Source organism: Propithecus coquereli, unplaced genomic scaffold, assembly GCF_000956105.1.
Source record: "Propithecus coquereli isolate 6110/MARCELLA unplaced genomic scaffold, Pcoq_1.0 Scaffold68, whole genome shotgun sequence".
Taxonomy (NCBI): domain Eukaryota; kingdom Metazoa; phylum Chordata; class Mammalia; order Primates; family Indriidae; genus Propithecus; species Propithecus coquereli.
The window spans coordinates 5327257-5349814 of NW_012152840.1; the positions used below are offsets into that span (position 1 = coordinate 5327257).

Genomic DNA, 22558 nt, shown 5'->3' on the forward strand with positions numbered 1-22558 from the left:
TTTTTTATTTAATAATTTTTATTTCAAAATATTAAGGGGGTACAAGGGTTTTTGTCACATGGATGAATTGTATAATGCTGAAGTCAGGACTTATAGTGTGCCCACCACCAGAGTAGTATACATTGTACCTAATAGATAAGTTTTTATCCCTCACCCCCCTTCTATCCTCCCCCTTTTTAGTTTCCAGTGTCCTTTACACCACTTTATGACCGTGTGCACCCATTGTTTAGCTTCCACTTATTAGTGAGAACATGTGGTGTTTGTTTTCCCATTCTTGAGATACTTCACTTAGGATAATGTTATCCAGTTCCATTTAAGTTGCTGTAAATGGTATTATTTCATTCCTCTTTATGGCTGAGTAATATTCCATGGTATGTATATACCACATTTTCTTTATCCACTCATTAGTTGATGGACACTTAGGTTGATTCCCTATTTTTGCAATTATGAATTGTGCTGCAATAAATATATGAGTGCAAGTGTCTTTTTGATATACTGATTTCTCTTCCTTTGGGTAAATACCCAGTAGTGGGATTGATGGATTGAATGGTAGGTCTAGTTTTAGTTCTGTGAATCTGCATACTGTTTTCCATAGAGATTGTACTAATTTAAAGTGCCACCAACAATATATAAGCATTCCTTTTTCATGGCATCCATGCCAACATCTATTTTTTTTTTGAGTTTTTAATAATAGCCATTTTGATAGGGTTAAGGTGGTATCTCATTGTGGCTTTTATTTGCATTTCCCTAATGATTAGTGACATAGAGCATGTTTTCATATGTTTGTTGGCTATTTGTCTATCTACTTTTGAAAAAACTCTGTTCATGTCTTCTGCCCACCTTTTAATGGGGTTATTTGTTTTTTTCTTGCTGGTTTATTTGAATTCTTTGTAGATTCTGGATATTAGTCCTTTCTTGGATATACAGTTTGTGAATATTTTTCCCATTCCATAGGTTGTCTGTTTACTCTGTTAATTATTTCTTTTGCCATGCAAAAAATTTTTAGTTTAACTAAGTCCCATTTATTTGTTTTTGTTGTTGCTGTACTTGCCTTTGAGGTCTTACTCATAAATTCTTTGCCTAGGCCTGTGTCCAAAATAAATTTTCTTACATTCTTATCTAGAATTTTCATGGTTTCAGGTCTTACATTTAAGTCTTTAATCCATCTTGAGTTAATTTTTATATATGTTGAGAGATAGGGATCCTGCTTCATTCTTCTATGTGTGGCTATCCAATTATCCCAGCACCATTTATGGAATAGGGTGTCCTTTATCCAGTGTATGTTTTTGTCTGCTTTGTTGAAAATCAGTTGGTCATAGCTATTTGGTTTGATTTCTAGGTTCTCTGTTTGTTCCATTGGTGTATGTCTCTACCTTTATACCAGTACCATGCTGTTTTGGTTACAATAGACTTATAGTGTAATTTGAAGTCAAATAATGTGATGCCTCCAGATTTGTTTTTTTTTTTTTGCTTAAGATTACTTTGACTATTTGGGCTCTCTTTTGTTCCAGGTGAAGTTTAGGACAATTTTTTTTCTAAATCTATGAAATATGATGTTGTTGGTATTTTGATGGGAATTGTATGGAATCTGTAAATTACTTTGGACAGTATGGACATTTTAACAATGTTGATTCTTCCAATCCATGAGCATGGGATGTTTTTCCATTTGTTTGTATAATCTATTACTTCTTTCATAAGCATTTTGTAGTTCTCCTTGCACAGATCTTTCATCTCCTTGGGTAAATGTATTTCTATGTATTTTATTTACTTTGTGGTTATTGCAAATGGTATTGAGCTCTTGATTTGACTCTCAGCTTGACTGTTATATTAGTATATAGAAATGCTACTGATTTGTGTACATTGGTTTTGTAACCTGAAACTTTGCTAAATTTATTTATCAATTCTAGGAGTCCTTTGAAGTCTTCAGGGTTTTCTTGATACAAGATCATATCATTGGCAAACAGGTGTAGTTTGACCTTCTCTTTCCTGATTTGGACATCCCTTATTTTTTCCTCTTGCCTGATTTCTCTGGCTAGGACTTCCAGTACTGTGTTGAACAGAAGTGGTGACAGCAGGCACCTTTGTCTTGTTCCAGTTCTTAGGTGGAAAGCTTTCAATTTTTCACCATTCAATATGATGTCAGTTGTGAGTTTGTCATATAAGGCTTTTATTATTTTGAGGTATATTCCTTCTATGTCTGGTTTGTTGAGGGTTTTTGTCATTAAGGGGTGCTGGATTTTATCAAGTGATTTTCCTGCATCTATTTAGATAATCATATGGTCTTTGTTTTTACTTTTGTTTTTGTGGTGAATCACATTTATCGATCTGTGTATATTGAATTATCCATGTATCCCTGGGATGAAACACACTTGATCATGGTGGATTATATTTGAATCTATTTAATTCTATTTGCTAGTATTTTCTTGAGGATTTTTATATCTATGATCGTAAGGGATATTGGCCCATAGCTTTCCTTTTTTTTCTGTCCTTCCCTGGCTCTGGTATTAAGGTGATATTGGCCTCATAGAATGAGTTGGGAATGGTTCCTTCCTTCTCAATGTTATGGAACAATTTCAGTAGAACAGATGCTAGTTCTTCTTTGTAGGTCTGGTAGAATTTGGCTGTCCATCCTACTGGCCCTAGGCTTTTTGGTTGTTGTTGTTGTTGCAATATATTTATGCTTGTTATTGGTCTGTTCAGGAGCAGGCTTCGAGATTGTGTGTTTCCAAGAATTTACCCATTTCCTCTAGGTTTTCTAGTTTGTGTGTAGATGTTTTCATAATAGTCCCTGGGTGATATTTTGTATTTCTGTGATATCAGTTCTAATGTCTCCTTTTTTACTTCTGATTGAGTCTTTACTCTTCTATTTCTGGCTAACTAGTGCTCTATCAATTTTGTTTATTTTTTTAAAGAACCAACTTATTGTTTCATTAATCCTTTGTTTATTGTTTTGGTTTTTGGGGGTTTTTTTTGTTTTTTGTTTTTTCCATTTCATCTAGGTCTGCTCTGAGCTTTGTTATTTCTTTTTTTCTGCTAGGTTTGCATTTGGCTTGTTCTTATTCTGTTTCCTTAATATGTGAAAAAGATTGTTAGTTTGCGATCTTTCTTTTTGATGTAAGCATTTAAGGCTATGAATTTCCCCCTTAGCACTACTGTTACTGTATCTCATAGATTTTGGAAGCTTGTGTTGCCTTTGTCATTCAATTCAAGTTTTTTTTTATTTCCATCTTGATTTTGTCATTAACCAATGGATCATTCAGCAGCAGGTGTTTAATTTCCATGTATTCCATGTAGTTTGAGAGATCCTCTTGAAATTGATTTTTATTTTTATTCCACTTTTGTCTGAGAAGATACATGGTATGATTTCAATTTTTCTAAATTTATTGGGACTTGTTTTGTGGCCTAACATATGATCTATCTTGGAAAGTGTCCCAAGTGCTGATGAGAAGAATGTATATTTGGCAGATTTGGGGGAGAATGTTCTGTAAATGTCTGTTAGGTCCATTTGTTCTACAGTCCCTTTTAAGTCCAGTCTTTCTTTGTTGATTTTCTGCCTTGGTGATCTGTCTAATTCTATTAGTGGAGTGTTGAAGTCCTCAGCTATTATGATGTTGCTGTTTATTTCTTTCTTTTGATCTAGTAGAATTTGTTTTATGAATCTGGAAGCTCCTATTTTAGATGCATATATATTTAGAATTGTTGTATCTTCTTGTTGAATTGATCTCTTTTTGCTTATATAATGACCCTCTTTGTCTTTTCTTACCATTGTTGATTTAAAGTCTATTACATCTGTTATGAGAATAGCTATTCCTGCTTGCTTTTGGTTTCCATTTGCATGGAATATCTTTTTCTACCCCTTTACCTTGAATCTATAAAATCTTTGTGAGTTAAATGGGTTTCTTGAAGACAGCATATATTTTGGGTTGTGTTTTTCTATCCATTAAGATAATCCACATCCTTGAGGGAAGCATTAAGACCATTGACATTTAATGTTGGTATTGATATGTGAGATGCTATTCTGCTCATCATTTTGATTGTTACTTAGTTGCTTTGTGACTGTTTTATAAGAGATGTGAGTTATAACTTTTGGATATTTTACACTGGTCAGTACCAATTGTTCTACTGCATGTATAGAGCACTTTTAGGCATTTCTTGTAGGGCAGATCTAGTGGTGACAAATTCCCTTAGCGTTTGCTTCTCTGGCAAAGAATTCATTTCTCCTTCATTTATGAAACTTAGTTTTGCAGGATACAAAATTCTTAGATGGCAGTTATTCTGTTTAAGGAGACTAAAGATAGGACTCCATTCCTTTCTGGTTTGTAACATTTCTGTTGCAAAATCTGCATGCTGACCCATGGGTGGAGAAGCAGTATGGTGCCTGCCACCTCAGCTCAGGTCTATAGTGACAGGGTGTGGCCCTGAGGTGGTTGGCAGCCCAGTGCTCTGTTCTTAAGAAGCTCCCAGTTCACTGATGGCAGCAGCTTTGGGGCTCTTTAGGGTAGAGAAGCTCGCCAACACTTTGGGAGGCTGCAGTCTGCCAGAGGTGTGAGAGGAGGAAAAAAACAAACTCCCCCACCAACCTTTCCACGTGCTCCAAATTCTTCAGGGGTCAATCTCTACTGAAATCTTGCTCCTTCTTATTCTGCTCTGAAACTTCTTCCTGTGGAATCTCCTGTAGGTTCTGGCCCTTTTCCTTCAGAATTCTACCTGGGACATGTTATTTTCATCTAAAACTTTTCCTTCTTTCTGCGATGATCTGGTGACCAATGTCTCTAGTCAGCCATCGTGCCTCTTTCTCTGATATATATAATATAAAGAATTGGCTCACACAATTATGGGGGCTGGCAAGTCTAAACTCTGCAGGGCAGGCCAGTGTGCTAGTGTCAATATTGCAGTCTTGTGGATGGAGGCAGAAATCCTTCCTCTTCTGGGGGCCTCAGTCTTTCCTCTTAAGGCCTTCAACTGATCAGATGAGGATCTCCCACATTATGAAGAGTAATCTGCTTTATTCAGAGTCTAATGATTTAGGCCAGGCATGGTGGCTCATACCTGTAATCCTAGCACTCCGGGAGGCTGTGGTGGGAGGATCGCTTGAGATCAGGAGTTCAAAACCAGCCTAAGAATGAGTGAGACCCCGTCTCTTCTAAAAATACAAAAATTAGCCAGGCATCATGGCACGTGTGTGTGTAGTCCCAGCTACTCAGAAGCTGAGGCAGGAGGATTGATTGAGACCAGGAGTTTGAGGTTGCTGTGAGCTAGGCTGACACCACGGCACTCTACTCAGGGCAACAGAGTGAGACTCTGTGTCAAAAAAAAAAAAAAAAGAGTCTACTGATTTAAATGTTAATCACATCTTAAAAAATACCTTCACAGTAATGTCTAGACTGATGTTTGACCAAGCAACTGGATACCATAGCATAGTCAAGTGGACACATAAAGTTAACCATCACAAACATATGTCCATTCCAAATAAGCAGAGAGGAAAAAATGTTTGAAGAGGAGGAGAATTTTCAAAGAATCCTATAAAAGGCAAAAAATAGAAAAAAAAATTAACAGACAAAAAAAAAAAACCATGGTAAATATAAAACATAAGATATAGTAGAATTAAATCCAGATACAGCAGTCAGGGTAATTATCACTAATTGCCTCAAGAAATAACTCCTGAAATCTCAGAAGCTGAACACAATTCAATTTTATATCTCACATCACAACACAAAGTGAGTCATACAACCCTCTCCATCTTTTGGTTGTACCGTACCATGTTGAGTGTCCTGGCAGGGAAAGAGAAAGAAGGAAGAGATATGCTGTTCTTACCATGTTGGTTCATGTAGGCTCATCTGGTCTCCAGTCCATTGACTGGAAGTAGCCAAGTGACCCAAATGTACTGTAAGAGAGGCTGAGAAAAATCGGAGGCACATAGAATATTTGATGATTGCTAACTCTCTTTGCTTCAAGTTGTTTACATAATAAATGAAAACAGACTGAAAGTGCCAGTTAGGTAACAATGATTTTCATGTTGGATTAAAAAGGCAGCCATTTATATATGACTTACACAAAATACCATGAAGCCATAGGTACACAGAAAGACTGAAAATGAGAGATGAAAACAGATACACCAGGGAAACTCTAACCAGAAGAAAGTTGATATAATACTATTATTAGCAATCAAAATAGGCATTACATTTTTTAAAAGGTGTTATTTGGGAATATAGAGAGTCATCACAATAGAATTAAAGGAACAAGTTAACAGGAAGATTAAAAAAATTGTGAACCTACAATATCATAACAACAAAAACTAAGAATAAATAGACAAATGTGTCATAATGAGAAAATTGACATATAAATATAACAGTGAGAGATTTTACCATATTGCTCTTAAAAATTGACAGGTCAAGCAAAGAGATGTAATGTGCAGGTTTTAAAATTACCATAAGCAAGGTGATTTCATGGCTTTATAGAACTCTATTGTCAACTAGATAATTCTGTATATCCCATTAAATAAAGTACTCACGAAACTTTGAAAAAAAAGGACTGTAAACTAGATAACAAAGCAACTATCAGCAAATCCTAATGATCCAAAAGCACCTAAACTACATTCTCTGATCACAGTGCAATAAGATTAGAAATTGATGTGAAACAATTGCCCAAAAAAAAGATTCAAAATAAAAAACATACTTTAAGTAATTCATTAGTCAAAGAAAAAATATAATTTACATTCACAAAGTATTTGATAACAGAATGTAAAACTTCTCATCAAAATTTGTGCAACACAAATAAAGTGACACCAATAGGAAAATGTACTGTTTTAAATGCAGGTATAAGGAAAGGATAAGAACGGAAACTAATTATCTAAGGTTTCTGCTCAAGGAGTTAAAAAAAAGTACAAAGAAAGAAATAAAAATAAAAGCAGAAATTAATGACCTAGAAAAAAAGAACATTAGACAGGGTTGACAAAACAGAAAGCTGACTCTTAGAATAAACAGGCAAATAAACAAAGAAGACAAAAACAATCAAGCAAACAAAGAGAGATGATACATATGAACAGGATTTGTAATGAAAAGGGAAATATAACTATAGATACAGTATAGATTAAAAATAAATATGAAAGTACTAGAGCACATGAGCAGCTTTATTCAAATGAATTTGAATAGTTAGGTGAAGTGAACAATAGGTCTAGAGACCAAAATTTACTCACAAAAAAGTAGTAAACCTGAGTAGAACTATAATCATTAAAAAATCAAACTGATAGTTAATACAAGAAAACAGCAATGTCTACAAAATTGCAAGGACTCATTATACAAAACATTCCAAAGAATAGAAAAAGAAGGAAAGGTTCCCCAGCTTAGTTTGAAGCCGGTATAATCTTGATGGCAAAACTGTATTGAGGACCATATTTAAAAAGAAAAACTATAGGCCAATCATTTAAATGGAGATGGAAACTGTAAATGGAATAATATCAAACCAAATCCAAATAGTGATATTTTAAAGATTTGGACAAATATAGCAAAAAGTCAATATTTGTCAGATATAGATGATGGGAATACAGATGTCTGTATAATTTCGTATCTGTATGCTTAAATTATTTCCTAGTTAAATGTTTTAATAAAAATGAAAGTAAGAGGAGATAGAAAATCAGTCCTGCAAGGGGATCTATCCTAAAAAAATTTTTAAAGTAGGTTTAAAATGGCTCTGGAAATGAAATAACAGCCCTCATTTTTTACACTAACAAGAGACCCTAAATTTCTTTCTTTTTTTGATTCATTATGCACACATGTTTTAATTTCTTTTAAATTGAAAAAAAAAGCCTGATAATTTCAAGCAACAACTTCTGACCTAACTGGTCTCACTTCTAAGTTCACACCCTCAGGGGCCATCGCTTCTAAGTCTTTCAAATATTTCTTCTCCTTCTATATCTCTTAGTAATATTAATATCATGCCATTACATATTTCATTAATATGTATTAATGTGGGGCATTATCTGTTTAGTCACTGCTATGATGAAGGAGATGTAACTCACCTGTAGTTAATATCACATTCCCCTCCCATTCATTCCCCAATATAGATACATCGCCACTTTTAGATCCTTTACTGTTTGTTTTTTAACTTAAGTAAATACACTTAAAGCTTTATTTCCTGTTTCATAAATGTTGGACTCCACACTCTGTAAGACTCTTGGTGCCCTCATACTTCCCTTTATCTCCCTTTCTTCCCTCATCCTATCAAGTTCTACCCCTTTAACTTTCATATTGTGATGGCCAATAACATTTGCATTTTATCTATAACCATAATTGTTCCATGGCAGAATGCAGAAGTCTTTTCTCCTGAGCCACTCATTTCCCAAAAGACTCCCTCTGACTTTTTTTCAGTGGGGGGCAGTTGATTGCCTGGTTGCCAGTTGTTTTGTGCTAGAGAGGAGGTACTGCATTTCATAAAATAATTTGCAGTGAATTATTCATTTTTATTCTCACAACTGATCTAATCCTCTGCCTGTGCACTCCCCAACTCCCAGGCTGCATACCTGTACTGATCCGTGGTCTGTTAGGAACTGGGCTGCACAGCAGGAGGTGAGTGGCGGGTGAGCAAACAAAGCTTCATCTGTATTCACAGCCACTCCCCATGACTCACATCACTGCGTAAGCTCCGCCTCCTGACAAATCAGGGGCAGCATTAGATTCTCATAAGAGTGTGAACGCTACCATAAACTGGGCATGCAAGGGATGTAGGTTGCACGCTCCCTATGAGAATTTAATGCCTGACGATCTGAGGTGGAGCTGAGGCAGTGACGCTAGTGTTGAGGAGCAGCTGCAAATACAGATCATCACTAGCAGAGAGGTTTGACTGCACAATAAATGTAATGTTTGAATCATTCCAAAGCCATCCCCCACACCCCATGGAAAAATTGTCTGCCAGGAAACCACTCCCTGGTGCCAAAATGTTGGGGACCATTGCTCTACCTAACCTGTTGTTTCTGAGCCTGGTCTTCTCCAGATTCTGTGTGCCTCCTTTCTGGTGTATAGCATGTGGTGTAAGGTGTGGGTACAAAAACTGCAAAAGATTGAGGGACAGGAATTATGTAAAGACCCATGTAGGTGTGATCAGAGAAGAGTGTTCATCCTGCCAAAGGGAAGATTCCTCTTCTGATATCATACCCTTGCCTTGATCCACTTCTCTTTATTCCATCATAGTTTTATTCCCCACTGTTACCCCTACAGTCACTCCATTTTAATCTTCTGATACCATTTTCTGAAAATGATCAGTCTTTTACTCAGAATTCAAATTTTAAATTAATTAATCTATGTTTCTGAGGAGGCTTTTGTTTTGTTACTGTATATTTTACTTCCTCCATGGGAATTGTATGTGTGGGGCCTCTGATAATCTGTGCAAGTATTTGGGGGAGTTAGAAAAAGGTGTCCCCACTGGGCTAGATATGCCAGGGTGCACAGCATGCTGAGCAGTAACCTGGCAAGTTCCATTGCCCCTTATCTGGATCCTTTGGATTCTATCAGACTGCACAGCCCCAGCGCTAGGGTCTTGTGTAACAACTTAGGACATTCTGAAACTCTTCTTTCAGAAAAATCAACTTTCACGGCCTGTTGCCTTTGTTTTCACTGCTTGGTGACCATGGTATTTCATTTTGTCCCTATTTCCTTTTCCCAGGAAAGAATGTCTACAAAATTAAAATTTAAGCCAACAATAGGTCACCGCCTCCTCCGTGGGTAGAAATATAGATAACCACGAATGACCTTGAGTGTTTCACTCTTCACCGTTTCACACAAAGTATTCCATGATTTTCATATAGATAACACCTGGTATTTAGTAGGTGTTCACTAAATGTAGATTATCCCCTCTCATTCCTAAACACTGATGCTAGAAATCTACAATGGCTATGATAATCCAAATATTCAAAATTAATAAAACATTTATATTATCATGAGAGATAGGGAAGTTGAACAGAGAAAGAAATTTCAAAGTAAAAATAAAATTATTTTTCTTCCCTATTTAGTTTAAGATCATATATGAATATTTGTTTAAATGTACATGTCATATAGGATTTTTTAATTGATTAGAATTAGGTTCAAATGGTATGCTGGAATTTCCTAATCAAGTTGGGAGAAGAAACTAACAGGTCAGAAATTGGAAATTAAAAGGCCTGTCTGCAAATTGAAGTACATATTGTCTGTGAAATGAGCTGTGTCACCTAAGTAATATTTTTTTATTTTTAATTACTATGAGTGCATAATTGTTGCATATCTTTATAGGGTACATATGTTGTTTTGATACAGGCATACAATGTAAATTAATCAAATGAGGGTAATTGGAGTATCCATCTCCTTAGGCATTTATCATTTTTTGTGTTAGGAACATTCAAGTCCACTCATTTAGTTATTTTAAAGTATGCCCTAACTTGTTGATTATGTTCACTTTGTTGTGCTATCAAATATTGTTTGTTTTATCTAGTTATCTAACTAAATTTTTGTACTCATTAACCATCCCCACTTTATCTCCCCCTCCTTGCTACCCTTCCCAGTCTCTGGTAACCATCATTCTATTCTCTGACTCCATAAGATCAATTGTTTTTATTATTTAGCTCCCACATATGAGTGAGAATGGGTGAGATTTGTTTTTCTATGCTTGGCTTATTTCACTTAACATAATGTTGATTTTCTGTCTGGATGATTGATCTGTTCAATGCTAAAAGTGCAGTATTGAAGTCTCCAACAATTATTGTATTGAGGTCACTCTCTCTCCTTAGCTCTGATAATTTTTGCTTTATATATCTTGGTGTTTCAGTTTGGGGTGCATGTATATTTAGTATTGTTATATCATCTTGCTGAATTGACTTTTTTATCATTATATAGTGATCTTTTTGTCTCTTTTTATAGTTTTTGTCTTGAAATCTGTTATATGATAGAACCATAGATACTCCTGCTCTTTTCTGGTTTCTATTTGCCTGGAATATTTTTTCCATCCTTTTATTTTCAGTCTGTATGTATTTTTATACATGAAGTGGGTTTCTTGAAGAGAGCACATAGTTGGTTCTTGTTTTTATCCATTCGGTCACTATATGACTTTTGATTGGAGAGTTTAGTCCATTCACATTCATTGTTATTATTGATAGGTAAGGACTTACTACTGCCATGTTGTTATTTAATTTTTGGCTGTTTTGTGGTCCTCTCTTTCTTCCTACATTCATTCCTTCCCTCCTTCTTTCCTTCCTTCCTTCCTGTCTTCCTTTGTTAAAAGGGATTTTTTTCTGGTAGTATATTTTAATTTCTTGCTTTGTGTGTGTATATGTTGTAGGTTTGTTGATTTGAGGTTACCATCAGTCCTGCAAAAAACATTTTATAATCAGTTATTTTAAACATATTACAACTCTGTTTACAAATAAACAAGCAAAGAAAAATCTTAGCAGAAATTCTACCCTTTAACTCTATCCCCCTCTGCTTTTTAACTTTGTTGTTTCCATCCATATACACTATCTATATACTATCTATCTCTCAAAATGTTGTAGTTATTTTGGTAGGTTTGTCTTTTAGTCTTTCTACTCAAGACATAAGTGGTTTATACACTGCAATTACAGCAACAGAGTATTCTGTATTTGTGTACTTATTGTTACCAGTATATACCTTCAGATGGTTTCTTATTGTTCATTAATGTCCTTTTCTTTCAGATTGAAGAACTCCTTTTAGCATTTCTTGTAGGACAGATCTGGTGTTGATGAAATCCCTCAGCTTTTGTTTATCTGTGAAAGTCTTTATTTCTCCTTCATGTTTGAAGGATATTTTTGCACAATATAATATTCTAGGGTTAAGATTTTTTATTTCAGCATTTTGAATATGTCATGCCACTGTACTGGTCCATGGCCTGGGGCTTGGGGACCACAGAAGTAGAGGATTAGATCAGTTGTAAGAATAAAAATTAATAATTCACAGCAAGTTATTTTATGAAACACAGTACCCCCTCTCTCTTGCACAGAGCAACTGGCAACCAAGCAATCAACTCCCCCACCTCCACTGAAAAAAAATCAAAGGGAGTCTTTTGGGAATTGAATGACTCAAGAGAAAAGACTTTTGCATTCTGCCATGGAACAATTATGGTTATAGATAAAATGAAAATGTTATTGTCCATCACAATACGAAAGTTAAAGTGATGTGGGCACTCCCTCGTGCCCACCAGTGCCAGGTCACCCCTGAAGCCAGCCCAGTCTTACCCAAAGCCTGTGGTGACTGTTGCCTGGCTACCTATGTTTTTCAAAGCCCAAGGGCTCTTTAGTCAGCAGGTGACAAACCCTGCCAAGACTTGGTTCTTGCCTTCAGGGTAGCACGTTTCCTTCTGGCCCAGGATTGGTCCAGAAATAATGTCTAGGAACTAAGGCCTGGACCCAAGGGCTTCAGGTGTCTGCTTGGTACTTTATTTACTGTGGCTGAGCTGGTACCCAAGTTGCAAAATAAAGTCCTCTGAGCTCTCCCCTTTCTTTTCCCAAGTGGAAGCAGACTCTTCCTGAGCTGCATGGCCTGGAGTTGAGGGAGGGGTGACACACGTACTGGCTTGGCCACAGCTGCTAGTGTCTCACTGGGTCACATGCACCACAAGTCACCATGTTGTACACTAGATCTCTTAAACTTACGCTTCCTATCTAACTGAAATTTTGTATCCGCTGATCATCTCCCCAATTCTACCTCCCAGCCCCTTATAACCGCCATTCTACTCTCTGTTTCTATGAGTTCAACTTTTTTAGATTCCACATATACGTGAGATCATGTGATATTTGTCTTTCTATGCTTAGCTTATTTCACTTAATATAATACCTTCCAGGTTCATCCATGTTGACTTTTTAATTTCTACATAAAGCACTGTGCAATATTAGGAGAATATATATTATGTTCAAAAGGTCCAATAAAATATGATGTTAGCCATGTTGCAAACTTTAACTCACATATACCTTCTATGTTATTCTGTCAACCATTACATAGCAATCATTCAAACAATAATTTTGGCTTCTAGTTTATATCTATAATTATTGGGACTTACATTTTATACCAATGTAGTGTTAATGGGAAATGACATAAAACCATAATTGATATGACAGTTCAATCTGTGACTAAAACTCATGACCATTTTTTCTTCTTTATCAGCAATTCAGCAACTGCCTGAGAATTAAGTGGTTTGCACAGTAGCAAATATGAAAAAGTCAGTGAGGATCTAATGTATGTAGAAAAATATTGAATCTGTATGTGAAAATAGTGTTCATTAAGCCATCCTGACTTTAATGACTTTCTTTGTATATGATACTCTCATTTGAGTCAATAATTAAAAAACAATCTATTGGAAGGAGAGAAGAAAACTTTTATTTTATGACCTAACATTAGACATATTAAAAAATTCAGAGCATAAAATGATAGAAATCAAAGGGTTTGTATCATCAGTCAGAAACACAGAAACTCTTTGGGATGATGCTATAATGTAATATGTTTGACCTAATTCTCTTAAAGGCAGAAATGTTCTTGGTGCCATTCTACCTGCTCTTTAGAATTTCTACCCATAGGTGGAATAATCAAGAAGTGAAATTGCCATGTTGTGCTTGATTGTGGACATTAACTGGAGAGAAAACTCTAAGCCCTCTGAGAATGGTCTCTATCTCAGTAGACACCCCTTCATTGCCTTTACTCAAGATCAAGACTCCAGTTAGTGTCCACCCACCCTACCTCTAGTGTCCAGCTGGTAGCCCAGTCCCTGCCTCATTGCAGCAGTCTAGTGGCATGCATAGGTGCTACAGCAATTATAACTGTCATGCTGTAATTAGGAAAAACCAATTCTTACTCAGTTATATATTTTTAAATCCTCCCTGATGTCTTTCTTGGTGTTCCCATCAAGCTAAATTTTCACAGTCACAAATTTGCAATTTGGGGATTTCCAATTTCATCTCCTTTGTGTGTTCAGTTGATTTCAATCTCCCACAGAGACTTGTCTGATTCCTCTACCACCCTAGTATTATGAAGTGCCAGGGATCTACCACCTTTCCACAGATTTCTGACCAAGGCTACTTCTTTGGGTTGTTTCTTGACTCATTTTTGATTCACTATTTCATTTTAATGTTCTACAATATTTAAAAATATATGTTATATTAAAACACTTTTAAAATCGATACACAGTGATTTCCTTATTTTAAAATTGTGTATGATCTTTTTAATTATTACAAAGTAGTTATGTTCATTATAGAAAAATAGGAAAAAAAGACAAGCAAGACAGACAAAATATAAAATGTACATAATCCCACCAACCAAAAATAATTACTGTTATAATATTGTATATATACCCATACCTTTTTTATGAAAAATGGTTTCTCCACAAATGGATGATTTTTGTAACTATTTTGTAACAATTATCAGTTAACATCACATACACATTTTTTTAAATATTCTCAACAGATTACATCTTTTTAAATATATATAGGACTAGATTCTACCATTCCTTCTGAGAATTTACTTTATTATAGTAAAAACATTATCCCCAATTTTTAACAGTATTCTAACATACCAGAATATAAATTTCTTCTGATAAATATTCTACAGAAACACATTACAGGTAATCACCAACCCTTATATATATCCCTGCACATTTTGGACAGTTTTCTTTATTGAAAAGACTTTAAATTTAAAATCATCTGAGTTACATATTATTTTGGCACATTAACCCCTGTGGAAATGTGCAAGACCTGTCTTCTAAAATAAATCATTTCATAAAAAGAGAGAAATGGAATAGGTCATAAACCATGCTGGTGAATTGTCAGTTGCTATTTTCTTTAAAAAAAAATAAACAAAACCAAAAATATTCTGCATCTTTCCTGAGAGCCAACTCTTTCAATGAATTCAGAACATTTATCTCTAATAAAGAAGTTATTTGAGGAACATTTAGAAGAATAATAAAAGTACAATATAGAAAGCAATGTAAATAATAACTTAAACTTGCTTATTTAAGAAAAGAAATCAGTGGGGTACAGGTTTGCAAGCCTGATAAACTAATTTACCTTCAGGTCTCACCATACATTTTTCTCCCCTAATAGAGCCTCCTCTGACAGCCAAACACTTAGGTAGTTTCTGTGCTCCATGACGGCAATGAGCATCTTTTTTTAGGAGTGATTTTGTTTGTCTCTCCTTCCACTCCACTCCAGTTCCATTAGAGAAGGCACAGTCTTTCCATTTTTGAATATTCAAAACTTACTGTGGTGCTTGAGACAAATGAAAACTTTTGTTAGGTAAATAAATCAATTCATTCATCTATTAATCAATGACATTCTGCTTTAACAATTGTCATTAGGAATATTTAACAAAGAGTAGGAAGAAAAAAACTAACATGTATTAAAATGCAATTAAGTGCCAGGCTGTCTGTTAAATCTTCATAGATTTTATCATTTCATTTTTTTCCTACTGTAATGACATCTTAAATTATCTCACATTTTCATAAATAATTATTAACTAATAAAAACATGCAGCAACTTACATGTAATAATAGATTCTTTTTGTATGATATAATTAAAATGTTTATATAATTTTTGCATATTCATATTTATGCATGTATATACATATACACAGAGAGTACTGAGAAGTTATTATTTACAAAAATACTTCTAAAAAGCAAGAAACAAAATATCTTGCAACTCTAAGAATCTAATTTATATTTCACATATGCTGTAGACACAGCTCAGAAACTCAGATGTGATGCTTATGAATATTTATAAAGTATAATTAGCTTGGAAAATGCTGCTTCATCACCTGTTCTGATATCGTTGACGTGCTTCAATAACTTACTAAGCAATGCTGGAAAAGGGTCTCTCCAAATTCCAGTGAGTCAAAACTATTTTTTTCATCCGTAACATGTTAGTGTTTTCCATTCCCTTATCATAAGAAAAGGCTGTCCTTTAAACCTGAATTGTTGGCAGACTGCTTATAACTGACAGTTGTATGCCATCAGCTCTTTACTAATATTTTAGAGAGCTTCTTGAAACATTGAGGCCTGTCTTATTCCTCAATATCTCCTGAATCCAAACTTCTCAATTCCACAGCCCTTGCCTGGGGTTACTGTTCTCTTTTCTCTGGCCTGTACTATTACAATAGCCAACTGATGGCTCCTTTTCTCCCACACAGCTGCCCAGTTCGTCTTCCTGGACTGCAGCTCTGACCGCGCTCTCCTTCTCAGAAACTCTCAATGGAGCCAAATTGCTTGTTGCCCGATTTCCTTATTCTAACATTCAAACCTTCCAGAAATTGTCTCTGACTTACCTAATGGCCTTACCTCTCCACACTACCCTTCACAAATCCTACAGTCTTACGGAACTGAAATACTTCCTCTCCCACCCACACATCAAAATTCCCTGCCTTCCTCCTGCCTCTCCTTACATTGTTTATACTATAACTTCTGCACTCAAACGTATACCCCCCATCTCTTTATATCTGAGCAAGGAGTGGTTGACTAAGGATCCAGGAAGAAATCACTGGCTTCCTGAAAAGCAGGAAAGAAAAGATGCCTAGAAGCAAAAAGCACGTGATATTCAGAAATGCAAGAAGATAGAAAATGAGCAAGAAGGAGGTCTAATCAGTAGATGGTTTTCAGTCAGGACGCAGTTGTGTTGCTGAATGAAGGTGCATGTGTCCTATGGAAGATAAATAAGTTGACAACCATCCAGCCAGACTAATTAGAAAAAAAATCAGGAAGGTGACCAATTACCAATATCAGGAATAAAAGAGGTAAAGTCACTACAACTTTTGCAGGTAGTAAAAGACATTATGAGAATGTTATGAACAACTTAATGCCAGTAATTCAATAATTTGGATTCTTTGAAAATCATAAACTACCCCAAACTGATTCACAAATAAATAACCTGGATAGTTCTACATTCATTAGAGAATTGAATTTATAGTTAAAAACCTTCTCACACACAGCCACACACACACACAAATTCAGTTCCAGATGACTTTACTTGTGAATTCCACCAAACATTTAATAAAGAAATAATAAATTCTCCCAGAAAATTGAAGGTGAGAAAATACATCCCACTTCATTCTATGAGGCCAGTATTGGTCTGATACCAATACCAGATAAGGATATTTCAAAAAAAGAGAATTATAGACCAATACCCCTCATTAATATAGATGCAAAATTTTTTTGCAAAGTTATAACAGATCAAATCCAACCATTTATTAAAAGGATTATACGTTATCACTGTTAGGTTAATGCCAAGAATGTAAGATCGGTTTACTATTTGAAAATCAATCAATGTAACTTACCATATTAAGAAAATAAAGAAGCAAGCTATACAATCACCTCAGTTGATGCAGAAAAAGCATTTAACAAAATCTGACATCTATTCCTTAAAAAATTCTCAGCATACTAAGATTAGAAGGGAATTTCATCACCTGATAACTATAAAAATTAATTTTTTAAAAAAACTTACAGCTAATATCATACTTAATAGTAAAAGATTGAATGCTTTCTTCTTAAGGTAAAGAACAAGGCAAGGATGTCTACTTTCATCACTTCCATTCAACATTGTACCAGATACATTAGCCAGTGCAATAGACAAGAAAAAAGAAATAAATGGCATCCAGATTGGAAAAGAAGTACAACTGTCTTTAATCACAGATACCATGGCAGTCTAAGAAAATTCAATAGGATCTATTAAAAAAGCTACTCAAATAAGAGAGTTTATACATGTTATAGGATATGACATCAATATGTGAAAATCAATCATATTACATACTGGCAAAGAGAAACTGGAAGTTGAAATTACAAGAATGCAATTTATAATAGCATCAAAAATATGAAAGACCCATACACTGAATAATACTGAAATTAAAGAATACCCAAATAAATCAAGATATATACCGTGGTCATGGATCAGAAGTTTCAATATTCTTATAATGATAATTTTATACATACTGATCTACACATTCAATAAAATCCCAATAAAAATACTAGAAAGCTTTTTTCTAGAAATTGACAGGTGTATTTTAGAATTCATATGGAATTGAAAAGAATAAAAATGTTGGAAGAGTTACACCACTTGACCTTAATACTTACTATAAAGCAATAGTAACCAGATAGTGTTGCATTGGTATAATATTAACAAATAAATCATTAAAACAGATTAATAGTCAAGTTATAGATCCAGATACATATGGTCAATTGATTTCTGACAAAAGTACAAAATTAATTCATCTATTCAACAAATACTGCTAGAGGAATTGGATATCCATTTACAAAAAAATGAGTTTCAGTCTGTATCTTGTACCACATTCCAAAATTAATTTAAAATAGATCATAAAGGTAAGTGCATAACATAAAAATATAAAACATCTAAAAATATATGAGAAATCTTTGTGATATTGGGTAAAGCAAAGATTCTTAGATACAATACCAAAAACGTGGTCCTCAAAAGGAAAAAAATTGATACATTCAACTTCACCAAAGTTGAGAATTTCTTCCCTTCAAAAAATACTTCTAAAAAGTGAAAAGACAAGCCACAAACTAGAAGAATATGTTTTCATATTACACATCCAAAAAATGGTTTGTATCCAGATTATGCATAAATATCCTTCAAAACTCAATACTAAGGATAACCCAATAAAAATTAAACAAAAGATTTAAGCAGATACTTCACCAAAGAAGATGGCATATAAGCATGTGAAAAGATCATTAGTCATTAGGAAAATTCAAACTAAAAACCAAAATGATGACCTATTAGAATGTCTAAAATTTAAAAAGATTGACTGTACCACATATTAGCAAGAATGTAGGCAAATGGAATTCCCATGCACTGTTGGTGGAAATTTAAATAGTGCAACTACTTTAGAAAACACATTGGTAATTTCTTAAAAACTTAAACATACACTTACTATATGATCAAAGAGAAATGACGGCATATATTCATATGAAGATTTGTGCACAAATGTGTACACATCCATATAATGAAATACTACTGCCAATAAAAAGGGGATCGAATATTGACAGACACACAACATGGATAAATGTCAAAATTACACTGAGTGAAAGAAGCCAGACAAAACAAAGGGCACATGTTAAATAGTTCCATTTATATAAAATTCTATAAAATGCAGACCTGTAGTGATGGAAGGCAGACCAGTGTTTGTCTGGGGATGGAGGGAAGACAAGGAAGCATGAGGGAGGAATTACAAAGAAATGATGGATGTGTTCTCCACCTTGATTGCCGTGATGGTCTCATGGGTGTACATATGTCAAAACCTATTAACTTATAAATTTTAAGTATGTGCAGTTTATGCCTCAATAAAGCTGTTGAAAAGTATTAAAAAGTAGAAAAAGTTAACACTGGTCATCTCTGGTCATGGTCCCTCAATTATTTCCACAGCTCAGACTTTAGCCTCTTACAGTGTCGTGTGGCCCATCCTCCTCTTTTCTGTCTCCCCTCTTCCCTTTTCTGTCTTATTCACAGTAAATCAACTCCTCTCCCTCCCTTAACTCCAGGCCTCACTTTACACATCCAAGGTTAGTTTTAAAATCGTGATTTTTAAATGCTTGTCAGATCATGTTTTATAAAATAATACATATTTTATAATAAAACAATTGTTTTAATATAGAATAATTTTTATTGAAAGGTATTCACTCCCAGAGGCTATGGGGCAAGCTGTTTTCTTTTTTCTTTTATTTCTTTTTTTTCCAGTTTTATTTAGCGTTATAAATAATACATATTATCTTGATGATGCAAGAGTACCGACCTTAGTTATTTTCCTACAATGATGTTGACATCCACTGAGACCTACTTACCCCTGTACATTTTACCCCTAAATTGATTTAGACTCCTGAGCTTTACAATTTTTTTCTCTTTACTTTTTAGAGTTTTCTCTTCTCTTTCCTCATTGTCAGATAGACTGTCAGCTGACACTTCTGCTGTGTTCATGTGTCTATTTAGAGAATCTTCACACCACCCTTGTGATTTCCTGTCTCTAATCTGTTTTGATTCAGAAAAGCTATAACCAAGGGAGTAAGAATAGTGTGTAAATTTGGAACAAATATAGAATCCAAGTAGGTAACCAGAGGCTTACTTTTTTGAGTAAAGTGCATTGGATTTGTGCCATTAATTTTGACACTGTTACTTTTTTTTTCTAAAATAAATGACACTTATGTGAAATTACTGTATATAATTCCCAAGAGAAACTGTAGGACTAAGAAATCCTGTGTTCCCAATGGAAGACATCATCAATTTTCCATAGAATAATTTGCCAACGTTGTCTTTTGTAAGAATTATGTACAATATCCCTTTTTATTTATGTAGATGTTTGCAATATGTCCTTTTGTAGATATCATAGTATTGTACAATCAATCTGTTCTGTGAGCCATAGATTATTTAAATGAAAGCTGTTGGACTAACACATTAAAATAAATTTGACCACAGCAGTACCAAGTTCTATAATCTTTCCTAGTTTAATGCTCAAATAATGTGACTGATAAAAATGATGTAACTAAGGCACTGCAGATGTCATTAAAAAGTGTTATGTCTGGGATAAGCTGAGTCCAGATTTATTATTTGAACAGTATTTAGCATTCTCTAGCCCTTCTTGCACCCTGCAATACTTTTCCAATTTAAAATTTACACATAAGATCCTGTTTGATTTATCTCTTGGTGTACATGACTTATGTAATGATTGCTGAGGAGCAAACACTATTAAAATGGGTAACTAGACATTCGAGTTAAACATTCCTTTTCCATATCATTCTATTATCTTTGTGTTGCCTTTTTTAATCTAAGTCTCAACAAATACATCTTTGCCAGGAGATGACTGTGGCTCAGAGATTGTCATTTATAAGATTGTGTTTTGCCATAGTACTTTGAGATGCATTTTAAAAAGGAGCAGTGTTCTTTCTCATTTCAACCCCTAGGGGATACAAGAAACTCTCCCCACTTACTCTACAACTAGAGTGAAGGTGCTTAGGGATAAAACCAGTGGATGTTTTTAGTTCTTAATTTGCTTGACTTCTGTAGCACTTAATAATACCAACCAGTTATGTCCTTGCAACACTGCCAGCCATCAGGCATTGAGTCACTTCTGTGTCTCTTACTTTCTATAATGTCACGCTCTCCTAATTTCTCCGTTTTCTCTCTAAAGTCTCAGCCACCTGCCAATTCCACTTTCTCTGCCTGCCCCTTAAACATTGAAGTTCTTGAGGATTCTGTTTTGGACCTACTTCTCATCTCCCAGTAAACAGTCTCAACTTTAATTACCAACCATGTGCTGGTAATTTGCTGATAAGTCTAAATCTGCAGCCCTGAAATCTTTCTGAAATAAACTCTGTGTACCAGCTGCTTTCTAGATACCTCCAACTCATTTTTCTGTGGTTTTAGATATGTGACACTTCTTTTTCTGTCCACAGGCAATAGGTCCTCAGGGTTTATTAAAGGAAAGTGCCAAAGGCTCTCTTCAGAAAAGCTTCGGGGTTCTTAATGAAGCCAAGAAGTTAGCAAATGATGTAAAAGGTTAGTGTGGCCAATTTTTTTTCTAGTGTTTCGTTTAATTGCATTGTAATTGGTGGGATATTCTATCACACTGTTGGAGAATTTAATTGTTTTAGCATGATTTTATGATTATTCTGTAATCTGGATTTAATGCATGTAAACTTTCTTACCAGTTTTACAAAATTTTGTCTTCATATCTCATTTTGCATTGGCTACATTTCATAATTTTTAAGCCTAATTTCTATAGCATCACTTCACCTGTGTCTAAAGTATAGTAACTCTTAGTGTGCTAAGTTTTTAAGAGTACCAAACTCCACTGTTTTGGCTTCAGAAATGAAAGTCACAAAGGAATGACTCAGGCTGGTGTGGTATAAATGTCATTGTTAAACTTTCAATTTTGTTAGTGGGTACCATTTTCTGAGAAGGTTCCAGACCTTTTTAATACATTATTCTCTTATATTTTATTCCTAATTTAAGGATCAAAGTACATAAAATATCTACCCTGATATATTATGGGTTTTGTGTTAAGAATATATCATTGAACATGACTGCTCTCTATACAAGCTGTTATGTTTATTATTTCATTCAAGTATCTCTTGTTTCTCATTGGAATTGCCTCCTGTTTCTCCCTCCAGTTTCATTTCTTACCATTTTCTGGCTTGTATCCATCTCCCAACCTTACCTAAATATTCATGGTCCCTCCAAAACATGCTACTGTGTTAAGATTAATGTTTTTGCAGTGTTACTCTTTCTCCTTAGGATGCCTCATCCTCCATCCCTCTTCTTTATCTAACTGTCTTCTACCAGACCTTCTAGATTTAGCTCCAATGTCATCATCTCCAGGAAACCTAATACTATGTCTGATTTATATGGCTCCCGCTCTCAGTATACCTTTCTCATAGATTTGTCAAACCACTTCAACCACGGAATACTTAATATTCTGTCCTCTTTTATTTTTATTTTTTTACATTTTTTTATTGATACATACTAGATGCACATATTTTTAGTATTCCATTTTCTTGAAAAAAAACACAAGATCTTTTTAACTTTGTATTTCTAGTATATATCATA

At 34.6% G+C, this 22558-nt stretch overlaps 1 protein-coding gene across 1 annotated transcript in view; it reads left to right on the forward strand.

Moving 5' to 3' along the window:
- The window catches only part of LAMA2 (laminin, alpha 2), a 551451-nt gene that overhangs the window by 423305 nt on the left and 105588 nt on the right, over positions 1-22558 (forward strand). Inside the window, exon 37 of the mRNA XM_012660792.1 lies at positions 21406-21508. Coding sequence (XP_012516246.1) covers positions 21406-21508 — 103 coding nt within the window. The remainder of the gene's footprint in view (positions 1-21405; positions 21509-22558) is intronic.